Source organism: Adiantum capillus-veneris, chromosome 24, assembly GCF_014529385.1.
Source record: "Adiantum capillus-veneris isolate H3 chromosome 24, ASM1452938v2, whole genome shotgun sequence".
NCBI classification, from domain to species: domain Eukaryota; kingdom Viridiplantae; phylum Streptophyta; class Polypodiopsida; order Polypodiales; family Pteridaceae; genus Adiantum; species Adiantum capillus-veneris.
The window spans coordinates 143,959,390-143,987,373 of record NC_140954.1 but is presented as its reverse complement, the minus strand read 5'-3'; the positions used below and the strand labels follow the sequence as shown (position 1 = coordinate 143,987,373).

The window sequence follows — 27,984 nt, the reverse complement described above, 5'->3', positions numbered from 1 at the left end:
GCTTCTTCATCTTCTCCAAGTTGTGTGTGTTTCCCCGCAACCCTAATTCCAACAGCGTGTGGACTGTTAGATTTGGCGGGGCGCATTACCAAATTTGCCTCGAATTTACAAATCCATTTGCATTTACAAGATGACACACCCAAATGCCCTATATTTCAATGAACGCACGTGCATAGTGGTTAGAGTACATGGCTTGTTGCAAAGAGGTTGTGGATTCAAGTCACAGGGCACGAAGTGGCCTGAATTTACAAGCCTATTTGAATTTAGTTTTCGTCCCGAATTTACAAAGTTTCTTGAATTTACAAATGTGCATCAGCCGACCCGAATTCCCTCAACCGCAGCCCGTGTGAGATACTGTGGAGTATGTGCAAACTTCTCTCTAGATCCACGACCTTGATTTCGCCCACGCCTCTCAAACGCACCCCCAATCTTGATCCATTCAATATTGGTGGCGTGTCATAACTATAGAGAGGAGGGAGGTTGAGCAAGCATTGAGACTAATCGACACCCTTTTCCCATTAGGGATCAATGGTGTGCATGTAAGCTGCATCAAGGGTCGCCCGATGGGCAAGGGGGATAATTTAAGAATCTAAGGAAGCTTCTTGGACTTGGAAATACAAAAAAGCCACCCGGGTGAGGCACTAGTGTTCAATCTCACCACCTCGAGCTCACTGATCCAATGCCTTGCCATTAAGCTATTCGTCGTCTCACGAGTTGATAGGTGATGCATAAATGAAACAAATAAAGCAAATTTTGGATTTTGACGTTTTTGTGGGTCACACAGGGATCACATTTGGATAACACCCCTTGTTTAGCTCTCTTGGCGATTAGAGAAAAATCACATTGTGATCATATCATATGACGATCACATTGTGATTACAACCGAGCACATCCACGATCTGACGACGTAGATGAGCATCACCCGCGCCTTTTGAGAGGGACCATTGATCCCCATTGGGGTTAGGGCGCATTTGCACATTGGAATTGCAAACGTTGAACACTCTTGTTTCACTAGCCGACAGTGTCCTAAGGCTGTGGAAGGCTTTCAGCAGTGGGAAGTTTGAACCACCTCTTCTCACCCAGCCACCATTGTGTTGAGAGAGAGAGAGAGAGAGAGAGAGAGCGCGCGCGCGCTAGAGAGAGATGCCGAAGCGCAAGACAGGAGCACGGAAGAAAGCCGAGCAGCAGAAGGCTCGGCAGAAGGCCATTTCACAGCAGCAGTTTCAAGTCGATCTCGGGAAGCATCCCTCCAACATCTGTATGACTTGCGACTTCTGCCAACGGGCTCAAAAAAATCGAGCCTTCTGTTATTTCTGTGGCAGCGTGCCCAAGACTCCAGCATGTGCGGCTTGTGGCAAAACCAAGTGTATGGCAGCTGGTTCCGACTGTGTTGTCCGCCACCCGGGAAAGAATGTCACAGGCATGTTTATCAACATACAGCTTCTATACCTTTTTTGATACCATGACATTTAACACCTTTCATACCATGACATTTAGCATTTCAGTTTTCCACTAGTTTTGCATAGTCTTGGCTTGATTTCAGTTAAAAGCCTTGATCTCATTTTTTAGTATAATGATTTGGCAGTAGCAGCATTTCACTAAATGAGAGCCATGAATAGCCATCGCTGAGGTACTTTGTTCTTGAACTGTGGAACATGTCGAAGTAAGAGTGAAAGATAAACTCAAACAGCAGGTGCACAAACACCTTTCTCAATGGCGAACATCCAACACTCTCTACGTAACATAACACCTCAAACATTGGAGGGATGGCATATCACATGAGCAGCCCTTCATGAGAGGGATCTCACTCAGACCTTCCACATGCACCTATAAAAAGTCACTTTGTAAAGAGGAAGGATAGAGAGAGTGGAGCACAAGGAGAGAGGGATCCAAGGCGATGGCAACCCTCAGCCAAAACACAAAAGAGAGCTTGCACAAACGAGAGCCGGTGAGACCTTTTGCTTGCCTCTTGCCATACCTCTTGAGAGGCACCCAAAGTGACAAGATTGTCCATGAGTAGGCTGGAGAGAGCTAAATCTCTCTCACATAGAAGCCATGTGCGGCATAGCACTGCACTTCACGATCCAAGCTCTTGAGGGAGACATAGTGAGAGCCGTCTTAGTAGATGCACGCAATGAGACACCTCCATGACCTTCACAATCGTTGTAGAAGCCGAATGCTTTTACTTGCCTTCTTCATCCTTGTTCTTCTTCCAACATTCAGTTTCCTTTGCCCCTTATTCTTGCAATAGTGGCATTCGATGTTCCCTTTCTTATCTTCTTTTTTGATGACTCTCCCGAGTCTTTCTTCTTCTTGCCTTCGCTGTCACTTCCCTCACAACAAGGGCACCATTTAACCCTATGTGCAAGTGGACAAGCTACTTCATGTCTAGGGTTCAATTAACTTAGGAAGTGTTCTGGCACCTTTGTGAGTCTATTCGCAGACCGTGCATGTCCAGACACTTAGAGTAGATGCATATCCTCTGGTTGCACACAACATGATCATCAACATTACCATCGGATTCCATCAGGAGCATTTTACAGTGCACAGAACCTATTTTCTCTATTTTAGCCATTTTCATTTATTATTAATAAGTGACTTTGTTGGGAAACTGGGTAGGGCAAATTGGCTAAGGATATATATAAGAAAACTAGCGCTAGCACTTTCTGGTCGAAGAGGCAGCAGGGAACCCAGTTCTACCAGTGCACCTTCTCAGCAAGACCCTTGGAGAATCCCTAGCGTTTTCAGCCATCAAGAAGCCTAGCGTTCTTTGCAGCAAATCAGCCCCAGCGTTTTGCAGATTGTAGATCAGCCTGGCGTTAGCAATTTCCAGTAGTTCAGCATAGTGTTTTTGCAGCAACAGCCCTAGCGTTTTTGGAACAGCAAACTAGCCCTAGCGTTTGTAGTCTCTTGGCGACAAAACCCATTATTGCATCAACATTTTCAGTTTTCAGCAGTCAGGCTCTGCACCGCAGCCCCCAAACCTCGCAGATCTCACCTTCGCGCAGTAGATCCTTGTCGCATGGTCAGATCAGCCAGCGTTTGCAGATTCAGCCCGCTATTCACAGATTTCAGCATCTGCGTTTTTAGCGCGTCGTCGTCGCATGGCCGTTGTCACCGACACAGAGTCAGAATTTAGCAGATACAAGATTTGCAGATTTCAGCCCTTAGCGTTTTCAGATTCAACTCGTCTCGTCGCCGTCCTCATCATACGGAGCCGGCAAGTCCATTGCATTTAGACCATTGTACGAGATTTGTGCAATCGATAGCATAGACTTCTCTTGCCATCGAGAGAGGGGCCCTTGGAGGAGGGTTTGACAACTTTTCTGGTGTCGTATTCTTTTCTCTCTATCTCTCAGTCTCAACACCTTCATTCACAGTGTTTACCACTTTGTTGTGATCATTTGCACTCTCTCACTAAAGGAACGGAAGGCTCTCCCTTTTGTAAGTAAAAGGAACCCTTGAGCACAGTTCGGAGCACTCATCTTGAGCAAAGTTCAACATTCAATTCCGCTGCATCTTACATGAGCATACTTTATAAGTATGGGTCAAACTGCTCAGGAATCTTGAAGAGTAGAAGTCTTGCCATGGGTTGTGTAAAAACATCTCCACTTGTCGCAATGAGTTGATCCCAGATATCCCGTATCTTGCGAGTATATTGAACATTGTAAAGTGCAAACATTGGCTGATCTGACCGTGCGGCGAGATCTGCTGCGGGAAGGTGAGGTCTGCGAGGTTTGGGACTTGTTTTGCTGTGTCTTTATGCTGAAAACTGAAAATTGCAAATGAGGGTTTTGTCGTCGGGAATCTGCAAACTGCTGAGGTTGGTTTGTAATTGCAAAAACGCCAGGCTGTCTTGTCCTCTGCTGCAAAAACGCTAGGCTTATATCCCACTGAAAGAGAGTTGTAGCTGACAAAGATCATGTTGTGGGTCTTGGGGTCAAACTTACCCCTTTGCTCCTTTGGTACGTGGACATAGGCATTGCTCCCAAAAATTCTGAAATGGGAGACGTCGGGCTTCTTACCAAACTAGGCTTCAAATGGTGTCATCTTTGGAACTGAAGAGGTTGGAGATCTGTTGAGGGTGTGGACAGTCGTTGCAACTGCCCTCAAGGACTTAAGCAAATCTCGATGCTCAAGCATGGTCCTAGCCATCTCTACTACTGTCCTGTTGTTCCGCTCTACAACTCCATTTCACATTTGTCGTAGATGAAGATAGTACCACAATGTCGCCGCATGTTGGACAATAGATCCTTCGTAGGTGTCATGTGCCGTGAGGCACCACTGTCAAGAAACCAATCACGACTATCTCGAGGAAAAATGGGTCACCAATGCCTCCGATGTCCTCGAAGAGTCCGTCGAAGGGAGAATCTCCAAATGAACAAAGGCCGGTGACTTTACTACTTCCGCCGAGGAGGTCGAAGCTTCGTGCTGAGACTGAGAGAGAGATAGAGAGAAGAATACGACACCAGATTGTTGTCAAACCCTCCTCCAAGGGGCCCCTTTCTCGATGGTGAGAGAAGTCTATGCTATCGATTGCACAAATCTGGTACAATGGTGCTGATGCAAAGTTCTTGATGCTATGATGCAATGATGGTCTAAGTCGATGACGACGGCAACGCGAAGGTGACGACGATGACACTGACGACTGATGGCTGAAAATGCCGTCTTTAAAGGCTGAAAACGCTGCTGGATCTGGGCTGAAAACGCTGGACTACTTGGCTGAAAACAGGCTGTCGAAAAACGCTGCTGTTGGCTGACACAGTCTGCCGAAAACGCTGATGCAAACGCTGGTGTAGGCTGATTTGCAAACGCTGGCGTAGGCTGATCTGCAAGCGCTGAATGCTGAAAGTCCTGGTGCTAGGACTGATGATGCTTAATGAAAACACTGATGTCTTGCTGAGGAGAAAACGCCAGAGGGCTTGTGTAAGGTGCAGTGGAAATGAATGATGTTGAACTTTGCTTAAGATGAGTGCTCCGAATTGTGCTCAAGGGTTCCTTTTACTTACAGAAGGGAGAGCCTTCCGTTCTTTTAGTGAGAGAGTGCAATGAACACAAACAAAGTGAATGAACACGGTGAATGGAAGTGCTGAGACTGAGAGATAGAGAGAAGAGTATACGACACCAGAGATGTAAAACCCTCCTCCGAAGGCCCCACTCTCTATGGCGAGAGCGGTCTACTTATGATTGCAGAAATCTCTACAATGCTTGGACTTGCCGACGATGTCGACGACCATGGGGACGACGACGAGACGGGCTGAAATTTGAAAATGCTAATGGCTGAATTCTGCAAATCTTTATCTGCTGAATTCTGACTTTTGTCGATGATGACGGCGATGACGATGATGCAACGACGACGCGCTGAAAACGCAGATGCTGAAATCTGCTTTTTCCGGGCTGAAATTGTAAACCTTGCAAAATCTGACCGTGCGGCAAGGAACTGCTGCAGGAAGGCGAGATCTGCGAGGTTCGGGACTTCTTCTGCGAGTGCTAACTGCTGAAAACTGAAAATGCTGATGCTTGTGGGGATTCCGTCGCGAAGATCTGCAAAAACGCTGATGTGTCTGCATATGCAAAAACGCTAGGGCTGAAAATTTGCTAGTGGATAAAATCCACGAACGCTAGGGCTGATCTGCTATCGTGAAGTGGTTTTGCTGTGCCTGTTAATGCCGAAGCTTCTCCGTAATGCAAAATCGCCAAGGCTGATCTATTCTTGCAAAAACGCTAGCTTTATGCCGAGTTGCAAAAACGCTAGGCCATGCTGTTGGGGGTCCTGCTGAGAAGGTGCCTATTGAGCAATGCTCCTTTGCTAGAAAGTGCTAACTCTAGTTTGCTTATATATTATCTTAGCAAAATTGCCCTACCTAGTTTCCAACAAAGGTCACTTAAAAATAATAAGTGAAAAATGTCAAAAATAGGGAAAATAGGTCTATGCACTATAAAAATGCTACTGATGGGATCTGACTGGAATCTGATGGTCATGCTGTGTGCAACCGGAGGATATGCATCTACTCTACATGACTGGTCATGCACGGTCTATGAACAGACTCACAAAAGTGCCAGATCACTTCCTATTCTAGACTGACTTGACTGAATTGAACCTTGGTCATGATGTAGCTTGTCCACGGACACATAGGGTTGGATGTTTCATGTGACATCCCCTCCTTTTCAAAGTGAGGTACTGGTACCGAACTGTATGGCGTCGAGGGAGATTGCCAACAACATCCGGAATCTTGGAAGGGACTCTTCGCCGGCCCACTCTGATGTGTGGGTCGTGCGGTACTTGAACTTCTTAGAGGTCTGCAACGCTTGCTTCTTTGGGCCGCGCCAAAAGCGACACAAAGTCTTCTGTGGCTCCTTCGATGCTTCAACCTCGCCTAGAGTCATGCTTCTTCCTTCTTCAAGAATCTCCATGACTGAAAATTCCTGAAACCACTTCCAACACAAAAACATGAACATACCCATTCCATGTAAAGTGACTGGAAAAACTCGTCTGCCTCAAAGACTGTGCATGCAATATAGATGAACAAATAGACGGAGTGCCAAACCGTTCATCAAACACATGTAAACAATGAGATCGAATCTTTTCTTTTTGATCTAAATGTGGCAAAACACAATGGAAATGCCGATGCTTGGTGCTCATACTTTCTTGTGCTCGTTCTACGAATGCGGCAGGCCAAGAAAGAGACATGGAATGTGACCACCTTGAATGCAAACAGTTCATCCTTTCAATGAGAAATCCGCATACATCCGCGCTCATTCATGAGTGAAACGTGCTCAACGTACAATATGTCATGCCTAGAGAAAGGGATCACATAAAGATGCTAACTAAAATACAGGAAACGATCACGAATGAAACACTCGTACAATGCGTGCTGACTAATCATGCGAACGATAGTACTTCCTGTGAGGGTTCTTTGTACCTAGGCTCGAGAGCCAAGATCGGTTCTTCCTGAGGGGATCTTTGGACCTCGACTCGAGAGCCAAGATCGGTGCTTCGTGATTGATCGTCTCTGCAATGAGGTTAGCTTCACTAGAAAAAGCATCAACTAACACATCATCCTTGTGAACAATCATATCATCTTCATGCAAATCATCATGCTTGTCCTAGGTTCTATTGAACTTGGACAAAGTAAAAAAATGTACATAAAGTGTACAAAAGGGGTTATTTAGGGCCTTTAACTCAATAGATTCTTGCTTCGTTTCTTGCCCTTTTTGTTCTCCTCACTTGAGTCAGAAGAGGAAGAGCTAGAAGAACTGTCAGAAAAAGAAAGAGAAGAACTCGGTAGTTCTTCAAAATGTACATGCTTCTTCTGTTTTCGTGCAGTTGCAAAAGAAGATCGACGGCCCAAGTAATCGGGGTAGTCAGTCCCCTTGTTGCGCTTCTTCAATTGCTTCTTCGATGGCTTCTTCGCATCTAGAAGTTGATTGATTTGGTTTTCAACGACATCATGAAGTTCTTCTTTAGTAAACATCCTTGGAGTTTAAGGTTTCTAGATTGCCAGTTTTATTGGTGACTCAATAGCTTTCTGCCAATGAGTGTGCACTTCATCCGTCGGGTGTCCGACCAAAAATTTGGCATACTGTGGATCCTTGGCAAATTGGAGCATCTGCTTTGCGCACTCATCAACCTGCTATTGACGTTGCATCTCCATGAGCTGATACTGCGTAGGCCAAGGTGGCCCGTACTCGTGCACTTGAATTTTTCGTAACGCCTCCCGTTTTTGAGGTGGCAAGAGGAGTCGTTTGATTCTTGTCTGAATCCATGTGTGTCACGAGAAAAAGGATCGGATTTCCTGGTAGAAAAGAAATTGACTGAGCTCTGATACCACTGTAACAAACTTGGTCAGCCCAAGTCTAAAATCTGTCGTGACACGAAAGAGAGATTCACTTAAAACACTTCACAGAATCAAATCACAGTTAAGTTGAGTCCACACGGCCTGGTGTAGTTCCATGCCAAGAGAGATTGGCCCCAAAGATTGGTGCCCCTTTTTGTATTTCATTTTGTATTAATCTTTGAGCAAAGTACAACTCCCGAGGGTCCTCTGCTCTCAGACTCTGCGTCTATATGCTTTGCAAAGTGAGGCCCTTGGGTTCCTTTTATTCTTACAAGGGATTCCAAAAGCAAAGCCCCAAAAGCAGGTACTCAAAAGCTTTAAACTCAAAAGTAGTAAGCCCAAAAACTGGCAGCGCTATTCTCGAAAATCCGTACAGTTGTGCCGTTAGCGTTGTCAACGCAATTTATGAAAATCCATACGTTCTCCCATGTCAGAAGCCAACGCTATTTGCAACGTCGATACAGCTAGCCATTCGCAGTTTTTAATCCCTTTGTGTCCCTTTGGCCCCTCGGCAATTGCCCATAAGTTGGGAACAACTTATTATCAGTTGGTTATGCCACGTTAGCAGTTTGTGAAAGCAGTTTGTGACAAAACTTTATTACAGGTGAACTATGCTTTGATGTTGAGAGTGATCAAGGACAGAGATCCTTTGATAGTTGAGGAGGCGCTTTTACAACCAAAGTGGAAGTTGGCCATGCTGAAAGAACTTGATTCCATCAAGAAGATCAACACTTGGAAGTTGGTTTCGCGGCCTGTACCATCGCCGAAGATTGTTCGTGACTTTTGGCTGGAGTTGATCCATACTCTCAGGAATCAGTTCGAGAGACTTCAAGGCAGCTCTGACCGCATGCGGGAGCGCAGAGAGGCGTTCCTGCGACTTTGGTGCCCTTGGCCGTTCTTCACCACGGTCCAGGGTGACCTCCCATCTCTTGATTTAGCCCTCATTGTACATATGGTGTTTTTCATTGGGAGAGTCTTCCCTTATGGTTGATGTAGCCCTCTCTAGTAGAGGTGGTTGTAGCTCTATGAAGAGTTTTATTAACTAATGGAAGCATATTTTTCTCAGATCAAAAAAGCTTTATGAAAGTGTGGAACCTAGATCTTCAACATGTCAATTCCGCTGTACGTGACACTTATGGAGGGCATAGGCAAGTTGTCTTGGGTAGAGCCCATTGTCTCCGATGCGATGAAGATTACTACCTTTTTCCGCAAGAAGCATAATGCATTGGCCATCTTCAGGAGCCACAACACCTTGGATACGGTGCATCCTTCCAAAACTAGATTTTCATACATTTACTTTGTGTTGCAGAGGCTTTTTAGGTTGAGGGATTCACTCTTACAGACAATTGTGGATCCAAAGTGGAGACATGTATCATCCACAGACACAGGCCACGAAATACATAGAGAGGCGGGTTTTGGATTTAGCTAATTTGGGTGGAGGTATAGAGTCTCATTGTGGCTTTGCAGCAAGTTTACGTGCTTCTATGAGTGATAGACATGGAGGGATCCACTCTTGGCTTGGTCTACCATCTCTTTGTGCAAATGAAAAGTCACATTTTCGCATGTACTACTCTCTAACAACAGCGCCAAGTACTTAGTTGTTCACTAGTTTATCCTTGTAGCTTGCAACTTGCTAGCCATTTTATAATTTGTGTTTGTCATCACTTAACACTTTGTCTTTAGTGAGTTTAGGTCCTATGGCCAAGTTCTGCAAGCTAGGTATAGTTAGGTCTTTAAACCCTAACCCCCATAAAAACCTTAACACCCAAATGTCCTTTGAGCCAAACATCTGTAAGTGTGGACATTCCACACCATCAGTTTGTGACACTTTACTTGGGTATACTTCCTCAAGCACAAGGACGAGTTTTTTTAAGATCTTCAAGAATTGGCGTACGCTTGTAGAGGAGGAGCCAACAAGCATTTGAAGACTACTTGTGTTGACAAAGGTGGAGAGTTTACTTCAATTCTTTTGTGCAGTTTTGTGAGGACCATTACCTTGGCATCAAGCGAGAGCTTGCAAATACTGGATCGCCCTTAGAGAGTGGAGCAGTGGAGCTAAAGATATGATTGTGGTGAAGGTAGCGCGGATAATGCTTGAGCATCGAGATTTGCCAAAGACCTTGTGGGTTGAGGCAGTTGTGATAGCGGTTCATACCCTCAACCGGTCTTCTAGGACTTCGCTCCCTCAACAGACTCCATTTAAGCATAGTCACCCGGAACGGGAAATCGGAACGGGGAACGGGGAACGGCAATATACATGAAATGCCATTCCTTGTTTCGGATACTCACGTTTGAAACACGGAACGGGGATTCGGAATGGGAAATTGGGATCGGAACGGGGAAACGGGAACCTGAAAATGGCCATTCCCTGTTACTATGCATTTAAGGTTTACTCATCGAAAGCATGATGTTAGATTTTTGGGAGCGATGTCTACATCCGTCTTCCGAAGAAGCAATGGGGGAAGTTTGATTATAAGTCCAACCGAATAATTTTTATCGGCTACTATACTTTTTTTGAAAAAGGCAAGCCACCCGCAAGGTTGTAGAATCCCTACAACAATCATTGAACTGAACTATAACAACAAACATTTGAACTTGAACTTGAACGTGAAAGCATTCACTTGCAAACTTGAACTTGAACGTGAAAGCATTCACTTGCAGAGCTTTTTGGGCACTATGTTTTTAGCAAGAGATCTTTTGGGTGCTAGCTTTTGTAATTGTTGCTTTTGGGCCTCAGTGCCTTTAAATATGAGCATTGGGATCCTTTTTGGCAGGTTAGTGTATTGTGGCATGATTCCTTGGCAGTTGTACTTTGTGATTCCCCGGTAGTTGTACTTTGTGATTATTAATATAGAAAAGAAGCCCCAAAAAGGGGCGTTTGACTTAGGTGCCAATGCTTCTAGGAGTGGACTCTGCCACTCACTTTTTCACCTTGATTTTTATGCCAGGGGCCTTTGTTCATTAAATTTGGATGATTTTTGGCATCTGTCACTATCATGCTGCCATTTTGGCAGCCACATCAGCAGACATTTCATCATGCCACATCTGTCAGCATTGAGTGACAGGCAAAGGCAATATTGCATGGAAGCCAAGAGGTGGCTTGCACAAACCTGTAAACAACTCGTATGAAAACTGGTTGTACAACGATAGCTGGGCATTAGGACACACAGAAATGTAAAAGCCTCGGATCGATTGAGGAAGAGGGTGACCAGCTGACTGAGGAGTAAGATCAGATACTTGACAGAGCTACCAGGGGGAACACCCCCAAACCATCCCCCCCCTCCCCCTGGTGTCCCCCCTCCCTCCGCGCTTGGCCAGAAAGAAAATGAAAATAGATACAAACATGCACACACACTTTTTTTGTAAATCTGATTTGATTAATTTACCTGTGGGAAACCTCAAGGTGAGGAAAACCCACCAAAAAGATCATATACAAAGGGAAGAACACTGAAGTGCTCTGCCATACAGAAGCGCTAAAAGCAAACATAGAAGAGCTGAAAGATTTCCAAGGATATGTCCCAATGTCAAAGTTATAATGTAACGATTGCCTCAGCGAAAACTTGAACGATGGAAAAGGATCTGATGATGCTGGTGAAACATGCGGAGATTGCGGCGGTGCCACAAGGACCATAGCGACCAAAATCTGACCCATGCGAAGAAAATTGCAAATTGCTGGAGAGAATGCCAAAAAGCCAAAATCGTCTGTGGAAGACTGCTGAGGGAAATAGAAGGTGCATACAAGCAGAAACGCAGCGAAGGAAAGCCCTAGTGCAACGACACTCTCAAAGCAGATGTCGGACAGTCTCATCAGTAGCGAAGCAAGTGATGCAACGAGAGGAGCTAATATGACGCGTCGCTGTCGTGCAGCTCCGTTGCCATGAAGAGAAAAGAGTAGAGAAATGCAAGCTAAGCTTCTTTGAAGCCTACACATTTAATGGTCAGTGATCAGGGCTTGTTAACAAGCCAAGTTTAATGATTAATGTATGCTAGATGCGGGTTAAAAGGGCCAATAGATGCCTTAATGATGCCAAAAATGATTATGCTTGATGTGAGAACAGATGGAAGATTATGATCTAAAACTGCAGTGCTTGAAGTGCTCTACTAGCCTGTCTTTACGGCTCGTCGATTGGAGCTACGGTGAAGAAGTTATGGCAGTTTGAAGTTTAAGTCGATTGCAGATCCGTACCGGATTGGGCAACTACAGTTGAGGTGACAAAAATGAAATGAATGCACGGGCCTGAAGTGCTCACTTTGTGGAGCGCGTCGGTCTTTATAGATTAGCGATCGGAGTTCCGGTTGCCAAGATATTGGCCATTAAAGATACACCGGGGGTCGGTTCTGCACCAGTCTGATTGGCTCGGTCAGTGTGCCAACTGAGGGTTTTGGAGCCTTGCCAGGTGATGTGTATGTTTTATGCAGCGTATGAAGGTCATAGAAAGTGACGACACGACAAACAGAATCCGGACGGTCAAGTTATGGTAATTTCAAATCGACGAGGCGACTGTTATTAGTCAGGAGGAATCTGTGTGGTGCTCGTACTGAAGGACAAAAAGTGCTTGAAGAGCTTCCTATTCGGAATGTCGTCTCTTGGAATGCAATGATTGCGGGATAACTCCAATAAGGCAGGACCAGGAAGCTGGATATTTGGAGCAGATGCAAAGAGAGGAAAACTCTCCGAATGCAATCACTTATACTTGCATATTGAAGGCGTATGGCACTGTCGGAAAAGTAATTCGGGCATCGAAATTCATGAGGATATTGTTAGTCAAGGACTGTTGGTGGAATATGTGTTGCTTTGGCCGCTATGCATGTCAAAAATGGTGCCCTTGTAGATCTGCTAGGCCACCCAAAGGCAACCAAGTGGCAAGGCCGCCCATAAGCCTAAGTTCAATGGCCACCCAAAGCCTCTCCATTGGCCACCCTAATTATAGAGGTGTGAGTAAAAACAAAGAAAATGAGGTGGATGGCGTGAACAGGCGGGCAGAGGGCGTAGAGGGAAGTTGATGAGCTCGCGCTGGGCCGTGGAGAGCGCGGTTGGCAGCGAGCATGGAGGCAAAGTTACAGCCCTCGCCATAGCGCTCCTCTTTGGTACCAATTCCGCAAAATTCGGCGCTGCTTGAAATCCGCCACTGCCACGTCATCACGGCCGCTCGCACGCAACGTCAATCACGGCGCCGTGATTGCGTGGTGGGGCAAAACAAAAGCAAGAGGGCTATTATAAGGGAGGGATTTTCAAGGAAGTGGTTAGGAAGGGGAAGAACGAGAAGAAAGGGAAGAAGAGAGAGGAGGGAGTCGAAGGGCAAGACGAGGAGGAGCTACCTCTCTCTCGCTCTCGTCCTCGAGCTTGAGAAGCATAACAGGACTCTCTCTCGTTCTCGTACCGATGATACAAAACAAGGCTTTCTCTTCCTCTCTCCCTCTCGAGCTTGAACATAGCAAGCAAGACGCTCTTTCTCTCGTGCTTGAGAGAGCAAAGAGCCCAAGAAAGCAAAGCATCCGGGAGGAAGACAAGATCACCAAGCTATCTCTCTCTCGTACTCGGTTAGTAAAGGAAAGGAAACAATCTCTCTCTCCCTCTCAAGCTCGAACTAGAAGCTTGAGCAAGCTGAGCATGAAGGAAAATTGGGAAGTCTAGAGCACGACGAGGCGAGCAGAACCAAGAAGCAAGCATAAGCTTTAAGCGTACATAAGCCGAGATTGAGCAAGTATAAGACAAGGGAGCAGAAGCAAAGGGATTCGAGTTGAAAAGGGATCGAGCTTCGGGAGTTGAGGCAATGCATGCAAGCTGCATATCATTTCTGAAGCCTGAAGATTGAGACAATGAGTCGAGATAAAGTTTGCAGAAGTTACTTCACCGTCATCAGCTAATGTTTGATTAATCATTCTGTTAAGCCCGGTGTCGCTAACGGCTCGGTTAATTCTGTAAAGCGGGAGCTTAAACTCCTAGTTAGCAGATGATCCAAGTGACGGCACTGTTAACAGCCCGCCTTGGCTAAAGATTAAGTTGTACTCAAACATATTAATCGATTATTTGATGATTACGGTGATTGCCAGAGTCAGTTGCATCAATTGTTCTTGTTCTCTCTCTTTCTCACCTCCCACAACCAGAGGCCCGGCGCCTGCCCGGCTCACGTAGCAAACACATATACCCCGACACCGCAAGGAGTGTTCCAATTGGAAGAACTCCTAGCAAACAACGCCAAAGAAACAAACGCTCCTTAAGAGGCAAGCGAGACTTCCAAATTGCAGTAAGAGCCCGCCTCCACCATTGATCAGATTTATGCAAATCCCAGAGTGCATTACAATGATCATCCAGCCAAGAGTCCTGCATGAGAGAAGCATATGTATGGCAAGTAGAAATCGCATCCAAAGAAGAGTCCCATAATTTCCAGTCCTGCATACGGCATCCATCGGCCAGCGGTGGAATAGGGAGAAAAACATCCAACATATGCCGAAGCAAGCTCCAAATTTGACGATAATGTAGGCCCAACCCAAAACGTGCTGCTACTTGAGAAAAGGTAAGCAAATTCCCAGATGAATCCACCACATCATCCACCGTACGGATGCCACGACCAAAGAGGAAGTAGGCTTGACCAAGCAACTGCTCAACCAGGGTCAAAGAGAACGCCCTGCTCCAATGAATGCTTTCCAAACGCAACGAATTCCCATTTGCTTGCTGCTTGCCATGCCAAGAGAGATGATCCGTAGCAACTTTCCAAGCAGAGAGCAAGTTAGAGGTGATCAAGCAACCAGGAATATTACCGACCATCTTGCCAAATAGTCTCCCAAAGGAAAGTCTGCCAATGACCAAAGGCAAGAGTGACAACATGTCGACATATGTCAGCAACCATAAGTGTCCATGGCTGAGACTGCAATGCAAGAGTGGGCAATAACATAGCCTTCCTTGCCAATGCATGGCGGCGAAGGTCCAAAATATTCAGCCCGCCAAGACGCTTTGGAGTGCAAAGCTTCTCCATTGCTAACAAACGGAGACCTTTCTTATGAGAATTGGTGCGCCACAAGTGAGATACAATAGTAGGCATAAGCAATGAGAGGCGGGAGTGAGGCCAGTGCAGCAATGGCAAGTAAAACTGAACATAAGCCATCACGATACTTTGCACTATACGAAGTCGAACATGCAGCGGCCATGTAGACAATTTTCAATAGTGCAATTTGACATTCAATCGTTGCATGATCTAGTCGATTTGTTGCGTATTAGTAACCTGCCAACCGATAGGATATCCTAAATGCTTGACCACCACATGTGGATCTAGAATCTCGCCAGGCCACAAAAGATGATGCCACTCACAAACAACAAGAGGCAAGAGTTTCGATTTCCGAAAGTTAACCCTAAGGCCTGCTGCCAAGCCAAATGTATCCAAGGCCTGCATAATTTCGCGCACATCATCCAGGTTATTACGAGGTATGAACAACGAATCATCAGCATAGGCTTGGCGTGCAAAGTCTTTCCCATTGGGTAACTTCAGTCCATGAAGTCGACCGAGCAAAGTCAAGTGATCCAGATACAATAAGAGAGGGTGAGTGACAATGGCATACAACAAGGCGCTAAGCGGGCAACCCTGTCTCACAGAGCATCCAAGAGACCAAGGTTCTGTGAGCTCTCCATCAAGGAGACCTGAACATGTACTGCGAGCATACAAGAAGTAAACGACATTGACCATCTTTGGGCCAAAGCCAATGGCCCTCATGGTAGCAGCAATGAAATCCCATTGAACCGTATTGAAGCATTACGAGAACATCCTGCTGGGTATATTTGGCATATTCCATTCCAATTGAAACATTAGCCTGATTATCCAAAATCTGGCGACGAGGAATAAAGCCATATTGCGTGGAATGGATACCAGCCATAAGAGGTTCCTTTATACGATTCACAATGACCTTAGCCAAGATTTTATAGATCACCGGCATAAGAGAAATTGGCCGCCAATGCGAGAACTGCTCACAAAGCGCTTGTTTAGGTAGCAACTTCAATAAACTCTCTTTCCAAGACAATGGCAAATCTTGTTTTACCCACACAGCGTTCATCATATAAAGTAAAGGTTCTTTCAAAGGCTCCCAAAAAGAGAGAAAAGATTCCACAGTGAGCCCATCCCAGCCAAGCGAACACCATCTTCCGAGAGCAAGCAAGGCTGAGTGTGATTCATTCTCTGTAAAAGCCGCTTCCATGGCCAAAGCATCCTGAGGCAAGACAATTGAATGCATCGTAGATAACAAAAGTTGTTGTGCATCAATAACTCCGGCAGATGCCACGAGGGGAGCGGCAAAAATAGTCCTAAAATGGGACACCATGGCATCTGCAAGCTCAGGCTTCGAAGCTGTCCAAGCTCTTGGTCGAAACATAACCCGCTTAATAGTTTGAGAGGCCCTTGAATGATGCAAGTGCTTAAAAAACTGCTTTGAGGCACATCCCTTGTCCACAAATGCTCCCTGGCCTAACAAAGGGCCGTGGATTCAGTTTCCGACAACAGACGTGCGTCAGCTAAGAGTTGGAGCTGTTGATACATATGCTTGGCATCCTCAACAACACCACGTAATTGAAACATGTAATACTTGCCATAGCCTGAATTACACTCTGCACACGCCCACCAAAGTGAACCCAGGCAACATTAGAATCAAGATGCATTTGAGCAACCAAAGGGGGAATAACCTTATAGATCATCTCACAAAATACCTCGTGAGAAAGATATGCATTGTTGATATGCAACAAACGCTTCTTGGAAAGAGGCTGATCATAATGAAGCTGCCCAAAGCGCAGCAACATCACAACAGGAGCATGATCAGATAAAAGCAAAGAACGATTGATGCTCATTTCGCACACAAACTCGTCAAATTGTTGCATGCCAAGAACATACCATCGATCTAATATTGCACGATATGCAAAAAAAGCATTATGTCGAAATGTATACCCCGAAACATCAGGATGCAAGAGGGTCCACAAGTCCAACGTCCATGTACATGCCACAAGATCCATCCAAGCTTGCAATTCTATGCTTAACATGTGAGAATGTCCCGTGGTGTTATCAGATGAAGCCGGCACATTGTTGAAATCACCACAAAGCAACGCATTGGAAAGCCATGGATAAGAAGATATCTCACCCCACAAAATAGCTCGTTGTTCCGAGGTCATGTGCGCATAAACACCACCAAATTCATAAATCTGACCATTGATCGTGCATTGGACCATCATCCAACGACCCGTCGGATCATTATACGCCAGAACCGGCTGCAACTCATGCCTAACCATAATGAGAACACCTGAAAAGCCCAACGAACTAGCATATGCATTCTAGTATCTTGCAAATGCTCTTGCAAAAACACAATGTCAACCTCACATGTATGTACATAGTGCCAGGTTAGTCTCCACTTATCAGGGTTACATAACCCATGCACATTATATGAAATGCATTTCACACAACTATGCATTTAAGAGATATGTACAGCATAAGCACATCAACATCAACAACCCGCGACTCAACCACAGTATTCTGCATGCCTGTCTCAGGGGCAACTAAACTTTCAGATTCTTGAAAAGTCCCATGAACCACTGCATCCCTGTAAGAGTGCACCATCTTATTCCATCCTCCGCAAGAGTGCGATTATCGTTGCAAGGAAGGGATTTTTGTCCTACAGATTTAACCTCAGGAGGTAGATAATTACGAGAAGAAAGCTGCGAGCGCATCTTACCAGTCTTCTTGGGGGTCACCCAAGGAGATCCTTCCGCCGAGTCCACATTTTTCCCCTTGTTTTTGGTTTCTGAAGAAGAAGGCGACTTTCCTCTACCCAGAGGATTTGTGGAAGCAGCAGATTTAATCTTGCCTTTCTCCGAAGGTACGACATTAGGCAGTGCAAAAGCTGCAACAACGGCAGATCTGGGATTAGAGACTTCTCTCTCATTAGAGACCGCGAGCTGAGGGACAACCGAAAGAGGGGGTTGCAAAACAGGCTCGGAACGTTCGGATTGCATATGTCCAAATTTCCCACAACGAAAGCATGAATTTGCAAATTTTCCCCATCTAAGCTTGAAAGGGTGTTTCCCAATGAGTGGGTCCCCCGAATTGACAGTAATACCTTCAGGGGTGGGAACATCCGTGTCCCAAAGCACATAGAAGCGATTTGTATTAGCATCGAGTTTGGGAGGACAAATCACTTTTCCCAAATGAGAGGCGAGCATAGGAAGGAAGTGGCGCCAAGTGCGTGGAATATGAAGGATTTCCATCCATGCAGGGCACTTATGACGGATTAGGCTTTAATAGTCCTTGGTAAGTGCCCACGGCAATACATGTGTCATTTGAGTACCAAAAAACAGGGGAGACAACTCAAGCAACATGTTACGTGCATCAGTCTCTGCTAGCAAAACTTCATAGAATCCTCTGGCACCAAAGTAAACGCCTCAAACTGCCTGGCGTTTAAGCAAGAAGTCCACCCATTGACCCACGTCTTGCGCAGTGGGCATCTTGCCTGGGAAAAACAGAATAACCGCTTTCAAAGCATATTGCGCCACTGGGTCCATCAGTGCATGAACAGGAATGAGCACTTCAGTAGCAGGTTCGTGCCCCTCCCAAGCATTCCGTGCACCTTCAAAATCCTCTAGCAGACAATCCCGGATTTCACCCATTCCAGAAGACTCAGGTGCCATCTGTTTTCTTCGTTTATATGCAGTAATAAAGGGCAGTCCAAAATCTGACACACACACACACACACACACACACACACACACACACACACACACACACTCTTTTTTGGATTTTATGATTTTTGATTGCTTTAAACTCTGTACAAAAACGCACAGACTATGTACATTCAACCACAGAGGGCATACATCGAGCAATTGAGTATTAGTATGAAAATCCTCTGCTGAAAGAAATCTCTGCTGATTGACTGCGCAGGGGCAACTGTCCACGCTGAGATTTTCTGTGCAAGGCTGAACAGCCTTTGCAGGTTGATCACACACACACACACACACACACACACACATAGAGTAAGCAGTGCCGGCTGTGGGTTGCTGATCAGCCTTACAATGATCTCAAGCTGAGCATTTTGTGTCATTGAATCCCAAGCTTGCAAAGCGCTCTGCTGAATGAACTTAATTCCTTAGCATTGGTGCAGAATTGATATCATACTGCACAGTTCTTACAGCTCTTCATATTTTTTGCAGGCATGGGAATGGTCGGCTGTATTTGTGACTTTTGTGAGGCTTTCTTGTGCCATTCCAAAAAATGCTTAACAACACACTGTTGCAGCTGCCCACTAACAGATGCTGTGTGTTGTGAATGTGAACGGACTGTTTGGGAGCATGGAGGTAGAATTTTCAGATGTTTTTCATGTGATCAATGGCTGTGTGAGGATGATCAGTTTGAGCATCAAGCTTCATGTCAACAGCTTGAAGGAGAGACTTTTCATTGCCTATCATGCAACAGGTTGGGTATATATACTTGTCTACGGTGCAAAATATGCTTTTGTGATGAGCATGTCAAAGGTGTTACCAACATTGCCAAGAAAGGAGAGGTAATGAGACGCTTTTAGCTCTAAAATGTATTTGTACCTGCCCTTTTTTGCAGCAGGTTGTACACTGTTGTTTTTGGTTCTGTATTGTTCTCCATTTTGCAAGACAAGAGATCTCCATCATTCATATTCTCTTATTGAAAAATTTTTAGGAATATTTTTTGGTATTACTTTGGTAAGGCAAGATGTGACTGCCAAATTCATCAGGAATTACCTATTTAGATTACTAAGTTGAGTTGAGTGCAATGCATTCCACACACCAAAATGAGAGGCTCCGTTTTTCTGTTATTTTTTGTGTGCAACATGAACAATGAGTTTTGGGCAAGACAAAGAGATTTAGTACGTCAACATGACCATGTCATGCCTTGTTATTTAGTCCATACCAAACAGGGCAAGTCTACTTTGTGACATTCGAAGGGAACAGGGCAAGTCTACTTTGTTACATTCGAAGGGGTGCAGCTAGTGGGTAGAGTCAGATCTATTGATTCTACCAAATCGAAAGGACCATTCCCTAAACTCGACTTTGCTACTCATGCCTCGGTTGTAGAAATAAGTGATTGATTCCTATTCATTTGAAGTGCATACTCCTTTCATAGTGCCCTATAGAATGATTTGAACATTTTCAGTAATTTCGTATCATTGATTGTGCTACAGCATGGTGGGTAGCAAGGGAGAAAGTGAAAAAGCACTGGACATGTCCTTTGCTAGGAGAGGTTTTTTGCAATCTGGACCACATACTGTGTGCAATCCTCGAGGAGGAGGAAACTCTGAGGAGGATGATTCATTGTGGGTGGACTAATATACAGCATTTGATAGAAGACCACGAGCAAGACTTTCGAGGAGATTATAGGACATTGAAGAGCCCGTTTACATTAGAAGCTAGTATTAGGGTTCTCATTGAATGCATCATTCCTTGGTAGTATCATGACTCTCCCCTCTCCTTGGTATGTGTCCACTCTCCTCTCACCTTTACCTTCATAACCAACACGAACAGCTCTATGGTTGACGTGTAGAGACCAAAGTGGAAGTACGGGAAAATACTTATCTCATTGGTCCTAGAAGCGTAACCTCTCATAGGCAAAGTTGGTAATGGATTAATGATACGTCGCTTACCTTCCGGGCCAGTAAAGTCACTTATTTCATTCTCGTAGATCATACAAAGCCACATTATGATGTTGTATATAGAATGTGTTATCCTAAATTGTGGCATAACACTTGATGAGTTTCTTGCTAAATGTGGGCGTGATGGCCACTTCGGATAGCCTCAACCTTAACCTTGAAATTACATCTCTAAGATAATGTGTTTCTGACTTCAATGTTCGTTGTAAGCATTATCTGCCCTCTTGGAAGTGCCTTTGTGCTACTGCAGAAAACACCAGTTCAAAACACTGAGAGGAACAAATTTGGGATTCTGATTAGTGAGGTAGCCGAAGCTTTTACATCAATGTCACGTGTAACGGAGTTACATGACTCAAGATTATTTATCACACAAAGCACAGCCCACCTTCAGTTGTTTGTTCTACTCAATGAATGTTCCTTTGCCGTTTGGAATAGATAGTGAAACATTCAAAATGATTCATTAGAATGAAATTGCATATTCTGCACGCATCATTAAATGGATGATGAGAGCATTGTAAACAGAATATCTAATAGTCCAAGGCCGCACATTTTCTGGTGTGTCATTATATGGATGGCGAGAGCACTGTGAAGGGAATGTCTATCGGAAGAGCGCTAGAATGGAGATTTATGATGCATCACAGAATGGGTGATTAAAGAGCATGAAGAAGGAAATAATTGAAAGTCTAGAAAGAGAAAAATAGAACACTGCAATATTGAATGATTTCGTTGTGGGATAGGTGACTAGCGTATCTCGAGGGGAACATGTACCACGTCGCTAGCCATGGCTTTGAAAAAGCTCTCTCACCCCAAATGTACAATATTTTACGCTGCAGCTTCTCTTTAGTATGGGCATAGTGATGTTTAGAGCAAGCAATGATGCCATGCATGGGCACATGACATAAAGATTTTGCACATGATGTATAGAGAACAGACACTGTACAGAAGTCTGTCTCATAACCATTTGGGCACTCTCTGCAGGTGTAAATGGAGTGATTGCATTTCTATTTCTGTTTTTTTTTTCTCATGTTCTTTTTTGGCAGTGTTTTGAAGTTACGAAGAAAATTATTTCACATGCTGTTTTGACATGTTAAATGGTGCCCCCTTATCTGTATCATGATTGCAGGCACTGGCTTGTAAGAAATGTAGTTATCCACTGAAAGAGACCAAGGATATAAGTTTATCTGTGAGACAGCACAAGTTTGGGCGACAGGTATTTCTTATCGAGGAATCTTTTGGTTTTCTTGTTGATTCGTCTCTTCTGACCGAGTAAGACTTCTATCCAGGCAGGAGCTGATGCCGATTCGAGTTATGGGACTTACTCTCAGGGTTATGGTACCAAGATTTATCAACAGAGAGATGAGGACGATGAAGATGAAGATCAAAGTGAGGATGATGATGATGATGATGATGATTTTGAAGAGGATGATGATATTGATTACGGCGAATCAAGTGCAGCTGTGGGGATGGCAGCCTTAAATTTGTCGGAGTACCGCTCCTAAGAAAATGTGGAAGGCCTTCGAAGATTGATTTCAGAAGCGTTCATATTTTTACATTAGCGCATTGTTCCTGTGCGTCAGCACTGAGCAGTGGTGATTAGAAGATAACACAACCACGAGTTCATGAAAAGGGCGGGTTTCATTTTGCCTCAAAATAGCAGATTCGGACAGGGTTTCATTTCTTACGGTAGACCTTCTTTACTTTGTATAATGTGACCCTAAACAGTCTCCAGCAAGGTACCGATCTCTTTTGGTGGGTTGGATAAGCGATTTTCCAAAGGGCCTTTCAACATTTCGAGGGTCGAAATTGGGGGATACAAATCTCTTGGGTGGGTTTAAAAAAAGATGGGACACTTGGGATGGACGATGTACAAAGGACAGTGCTCTTTTTCCCCCCCTAGCTCTATGGCCATGCACTTCCTCTCATTTGCTTGAGACAGCTGTTTGAACTCTTTCTTAGAGCCCCTTTTCTAGGATTTGAACCTTAAACCCTACATTTATGTTCATGCATGTCTGAAGTTGAGTGTTAAACCGAAGACGTCCCATTGCTTGTGCAAGGTTGCCTGCACAAGGTCCAAAACGAGCCCAAGAGATGGACTTTGCCTTTGCATTGCGAGGTGGTTGTGTATATTTGGGTGAAGCGGGAGGCTTCTTGATCTTAAACTTCGAAGTTTTGGCAGGTTTATGTCGATGAACATGCATCATCAACTGGACAACTGGATCGTTTGTGTCATTTAATTTGAGTACTCAATGTAACTTTCAATACTTTTGAAAGATTGGGGCATTGATTCATTGTCTTCATGAAGCTTATATCCACTTCAACCAGTGGTTGTTTGATTCAAATGTTTGACTAGTAATCATTGTACATCGTAGACCCTTTGATATTGGAAACCAGGTTGTAAAACGAGTCATTCCTCTACTGTCTCCATAAAATACAATACAAGTATACAAATACTCTTGGTATATGTCATCTCATTTCCTCCGAGGCAATTCGGCAGTTTGTCTCAGTCATAATAAGAGCGAGCTTCACCTTTCAGCATCTAGATTGAGGCTCTTGTCTTGACAAGGTTACCCAACCACCTAGATTCAATAAAATTGTGTCTATTAGTTTTCCTACACTACTCATGCATTTCATTACAGATTAGGTAGTTGTAGTATTTGATCCCAAAAAGTTGAGAAAACCCTCAACTAATCCTTGATGCACAGAGTTTTCTGGTAAAGGGCATAAACCATCTCTTAACACGTGGCCATATTTTGGTACTTTGCCCCACCTGCCATTGAGTATCGAGTTTTGTCATGCATCTACATGATAGAGTGCAAAAGTGGTCTATAATTTGGATCTGATACCGACGTAATTATCCCTATGTGATCCCTTGGAGGGCATAGTATGAATTGATGCTTGCTCAGAATTTTGATCCAATTTTAAGGGGGAAGATATTACGTTTGTAGTTTTTCTCAAATTCTAGGTGGTAGAAATATTGTAGCCACTGATTAAAAGAAAAATAGTATTGAAAGGTTTGACGTTTTATAAAGTGATAAAATAAAATAGGAGTTTCCCTAAAGAGAAAAGTAAATTCATCAACTTTCCTTGTGAAGTTGTCACATCAAAAACTATTTTTTTTGTTGTTGTTGTTGTTGTTGTTGTGTGTGTGTGTGTGTGTGTGTGTGTGTGGGGAGGGGGGAGATAAGTATTTACATTGTAGCAACAATTCCAAGGGGCCTTAAAGATCTATCTGCAAGACTCAAGACTTTGGGTTTGTGGGGGGGGGCGTGGTTTTGAGAGAGAGAGAGAGAGAGAGAGAGAGAGAGAAGAAGAAGAAGAAGAAGAAGAAGAGAGAAGAAGAAGATCCCAAGAGACCTTAAAGATCTACCCGATGAGGAGTTGAACTTGAGACCAGTTATTCAAAAGAGAGAGAGAGAGAGAGAGAGAGAGAGAGAGAGAGAGAGAGAGAATTTATTATCGCCCTCGGAGGTCAAATATGACCTATGGGACCAAAGATACATGTCATGTATTATGTATGGGATTAATGATTGCACTATGGCTAGGAGAGGAAAGTGCATAGGTTCAAGTCATGGTTGAAAATGTGAGGGAACAAGTTTAGATATGAGCAAAAGTTGAGCACTCTAGTAGTGTGTGCTACTCACACTCTTGCAATGAGCATAATTTGTAGAGTTGATTGGACTCATCTCCATTGCCCATTGCTCTATCTCACACCGAAGGGAGTGAGAGCTATGCCGAATGGTTGAGATAGTGCGTATCGTCGAGAAGGGGATATGCTCAAGCATATGAGGGTGAGTACGGTTTTCCTTTGGAGAAGAACATGGTTTTGTACTTGATGGCAATATGGGTGGTGTAATATATGAAAGCTCGACCCACCAAATTCCTCTCAAGCTGTAATACATTGGCGTTGTAGGCATCTCCATCCCATGAGAGAGAGAGAGAGAGAGAGAGAGAGAGAGAGAGAGAGAGAGAACTTTCTTAGCATCTCTTAGAGAAGGAAGTCAATCTATGAGACAAACCAATAAGAATAGGTGTGTCCTCTTACTATCCAAAAGTAAGTATAAAAAGTATAAAACTAAAGTCTTAGGAAAGTAAACTACGCTAGAATGTCCACAACACTAAAGGACATGGGGTCTTTATTGAAGATCTTGTGATGGGATCTATGGCCGCCTAGTGCACGCTCAAATCTCGAGGAGATTTAATATCAAGCAAAATGTACACATGTCAGCGGCCCCTTGGATTCGAATCAGTATCTAGATTGTGGCAGCACAATGGCCTAGCCACACGGGCAAGTTTATCTCACATCTTGCGCATGCACTTGGCCACCCTAGATCCCATAACGGAGTCTTTATGTCAGAAAGTGTATGGTCTAACTGAGAAGGTGTGAAACTTTGGTTGCGAGAGTTCTTGATGAGAGTCAAAAGCACTTGTGTAGCAAAGTGTTTATGGAATTCAGCACCCTCTTCCTAAAGATGGTTTAAAGTCTAAGAGCATTTGTGATAGGAAAGTCACAAACCCTCTTTCATATTGTGCTTCTAGTGTGCTTGCTTTTATAATGGAGTTTGTGATGGAAGGATCACATTTTCACAACCTATTTTACTTAAAACTTAAATTTCAGCCATGAAACCTCTACTCTCATATAAGCACAAATCCCATTCAAAACCCAAACCTCTTTCATGGAATCTTGTAGCCTCGCCCCTAATTAAATAGTAACTTCCAAAGAATCACGAGCTTCCATCTTCATAACGACCATTATTTGATTTTGCAAAGATTTAAGAGCTTCCACATTGGAGCCCATTACACCATTTTGATGAAGGAAAATTTTAATTCACTCCGTTCCCAAGATCAGATACACGATAGCAGAGCGGCGGGACTGCACTACACATTCTTAGAGCAACCATCAAGTGAATTACATAGAAGAAAATTGTAGGTTTTTTCATCCATAAGAAGCACCCCTCTTTTGTTCCCCATGTCCAAAGTTCTAATATGTTAATTTTTGGGCCTTTTATGCCAATTTTGACCAAAACTAGGTCATTTTTAGCTCATTTGGACCCAAAACAAGACCATTCTTGATGTGAAATCCCAAATCAACTGGGGGAAATCCTTAAATTTATGAGATTACTCACATAAGAATAAAAAGAATGGATATCCATTAGTTTTCATTAATTTTCCATTATGGGTCCCTTTCCATGCAATTTTACGGCAACGTCCGTCACTTGTTATTTTTGGTATCTTTTGCCCTCATCAATATTTTTGGTAGCTTTTGCCCGCATCAATCTTTGTAGGTGAGATAAGTGTGCCACCATGAAATGCTTGGATTATTTACATTATCAAAATAAATAGGCATAATATCAAGTGGAGTAAACACGCAATGACTCCAAATATAGGGCCATGACTTCTCAAATAGGTATGTACATGACCACAATCATATATTACAATATGTACAATATTTCTTTTATTCCCATGCATAAAAAGGTATCAAAAGTGAGGTCACTGTTTTTATTTCACATTGTGTATGCGTCATGGCACGACATTGTGCCCTTTAGTGATGAGGCTAGAAGGTGAGAGTAGTACCTCCATGTATAATTTGATGGATGGATCTCTAAGTATATGGACAAGAAACTATGTTTTTTGCAAGTATGAGCATGAGATACATATATATACCTTTATCCACCCCACACAAATTTAGGGTAAGATGGCATGCATGGTTGGATATGAGGTGAAGAAGCCTTGGAGGTAGGAGCAATATCTGCGAAACCTTGTTCCACCCTATGCTTATTGGATTACTGATGTTTGGATGTCGGGGACAATTTGTGGGACCAAACAATCTCTTCTTGGTGTATCGTAATTACTTTGTGAGTGGGGTGCATGGTTTAGAGAGAGAGAGAGAGAGAGAGAGAGAGAGAGAGAGAGAGAGAGAGAGAGAGAGAGAGAGAGAAATGAAATGAAATGTTATATTAATGTCTTCAAAAGGCCAAAATGACATATGAGATGAAAAAGTTACAAATGGTGAATCTGATACCATGTCTTGCTACCATATACATGTGGTAGTGATGTGTGTGAACACACTAGGACCGCCAGGGGCATTTTTTCCCTCTTTAGGAGGCTTTTTCCCCCGAGCATTGTATATACGCCCATCACTCTAGGGCTATCCATCTTGCCATTGCACACTAAGTTATATACTCTATTGTGTGCCTTGAGCTTCCTTCGTCTTCTCCAAGCTGTGTGTGTTTCTCTGCAACCCTAATTCCAACAATTGGTATCAGAGCAGGTTGCGTCCTCCCGGGCTAAGTCGTCAGCTGCTCCAGTACACGCCTGCTCACTTTCTCCGATTTCAGTGAGCTTTGGCGAGCGTTCGCAGGTCGACAAATAATTCGGGTAAGCTCGAAGATTTCGGTCTGCTCAGGTTTTCGATTTGGGCTCATTTCGGCCTCCGTTTCCACTACAGGCAGTTCTGCACAGGCAATTTCGTCATTTTGTGCAGAATTTCTGTCAATGCCGTTTTCTGCATAACAGGTGCCTTACAGTCTTCTACGGTTTGTGCTATATAGCACGTGTTGTTCTCGCTCCGTTTCTCCTATTTTTGGGCAGTTTTCACATCAGGTGCAACATTTACCATGGCTAACAACAACAACACAGATGTGTTCAAGATGTTTGCTGCTGAGCACAGGTTGGATTGGGACAATTACCCTATGTGGGCTTATATAATGCAACACGTTCTTGTGTCAAAGGGAGTCTGGAATATTGTGCAGGGCATTGATGTATGTCCTAGTTCTGAGGATGTAGGCGATGTTGAGGATGTTGCAGGTCTTACTGCAAGAATTGCTGCTGTTAGAGTTGTTTTGCCTACAGCAAAACAAGCTCGTTGGGATGTTAAGGATGCGCAGGCTCATGCATTGATTGCGTTGTCTGTGAAGCGCACCATTGTTCCTCACATCTGTTCAGCAAAATCTGCAAAACAGGCTTGGGATATTTTGGCTGGTCTTTATGCAAGTCGCCATGAGGCAAAAATTGCTTTGCTGCGTAAAGAGTTGGAGTCGAAGGTTATGCATGAGGAAGAGGATATGGACACTTTCCTTGCTAGTGTCAAGGATATCAATGAGCAACTTATTTCTGCAAGTGAAGTCATTTCAGACAAATCCCTTGTGCACACTGTTCTTGATGCCTTACCAGATTTTGACTTTTGCTAGTACTTGGAGACTTATGACCCAAGGAAAGCCTGAAGTTGTCAAGTTTGATGCACTATGCACATTGCTGTTGCAAGAGTCACTTTCCAGAAAAAATAGGACTAGGCAGCGTGTAGTTGAACAGGCTTTTATTGCTTCTCAAAGAAAGAGTGGTAACAGCAATGCAGCCACTTCTTATGGTTCTCTTGCAAGCGGCAAAAATACTGTTCCTAATGCTTCTACTGGCAGCATTTCGTATGGCAATTCTGGTGCTAAGGGAAAAAAGAAGATGCGTTGCCATTCTTGTAAAGCTAACGATCACTTGATCAAGCAGTGTCCTA

At 44.0% G+C, this 27,984-nt stretch overlaps 1 protein-coding gene across 3 annotated transcripts; it reads left to right on the top strand.

The window, feature by feature from the left end:
* Positions 1–980: 980 nt before the first annotated feature.
* Positions 981–22,777, top strand: LOC147427288 (uncharacterized). Of its 3 annotated transcripts, XM_086497965.1 has the most exons (6): positions 981–1,420; positions 19,015–19,158; positions 19,277–19,364; positions 21,604–21,613; positions 21,673–21,690; positions 21,764–22,777. In XM_086497965.1, exons 1-6 carry the CDS (start codon positions 1,144–1,146, stop codon positions 21,977–21,979), a joined length of 753 nt encoding a protein of 250 aa, XP_086354091.1. In that variant the 5' UTR covers positions 981–1,143; the 3' UTR covers positions 21,980–22,777. The 3 variants fall into 3 exon arrangements, with proteins under 3 accessions (XP_086354091.1, XP_086354090.1, XP_086354089.1); XM_086497964.1 differs by having other exon boundaries at positions 984–1,420; positions 19,015–19,364; positions 21,604–21,690; positions 21,768–22,777; XM_086497963.1 differs by having other exon boundaries at positions 987–1,420; positions 19,015–19,364; positions 21,604–21,690.
* The last annotated feature ends 5,207 nt before the right edge of the window (positions 22,778–27,984 follow it).

What these genes read in the sequence shown, in the direction of transcription:
- LOC147427288 (XM_086497963.1), top strand. Translation starts at nt 1,144, where the DNA reads ATGCCGAAGCGCAAGACAGGAGCACGGAAGAAAGCCGAGCAGCAGAAG. An exon ending in ACATTGCCAAGAAAGGAGAG is followed by an intron (nt 19,365 to 21,603) that starts GTAATGAGACGC and finishes TCATGATTGCAG; the next exon opens with GCACTGGCTTGTAAGAAATG. An exon ending in AGCACAAGTTTGGGCGACAG is followed by an intron (nt 21,691 to 21,763) that starts GTATTTCTTATC and finishes ACTTCTATCCAG; the next exon opens with GCAGGAGCTGATGCCGATTC.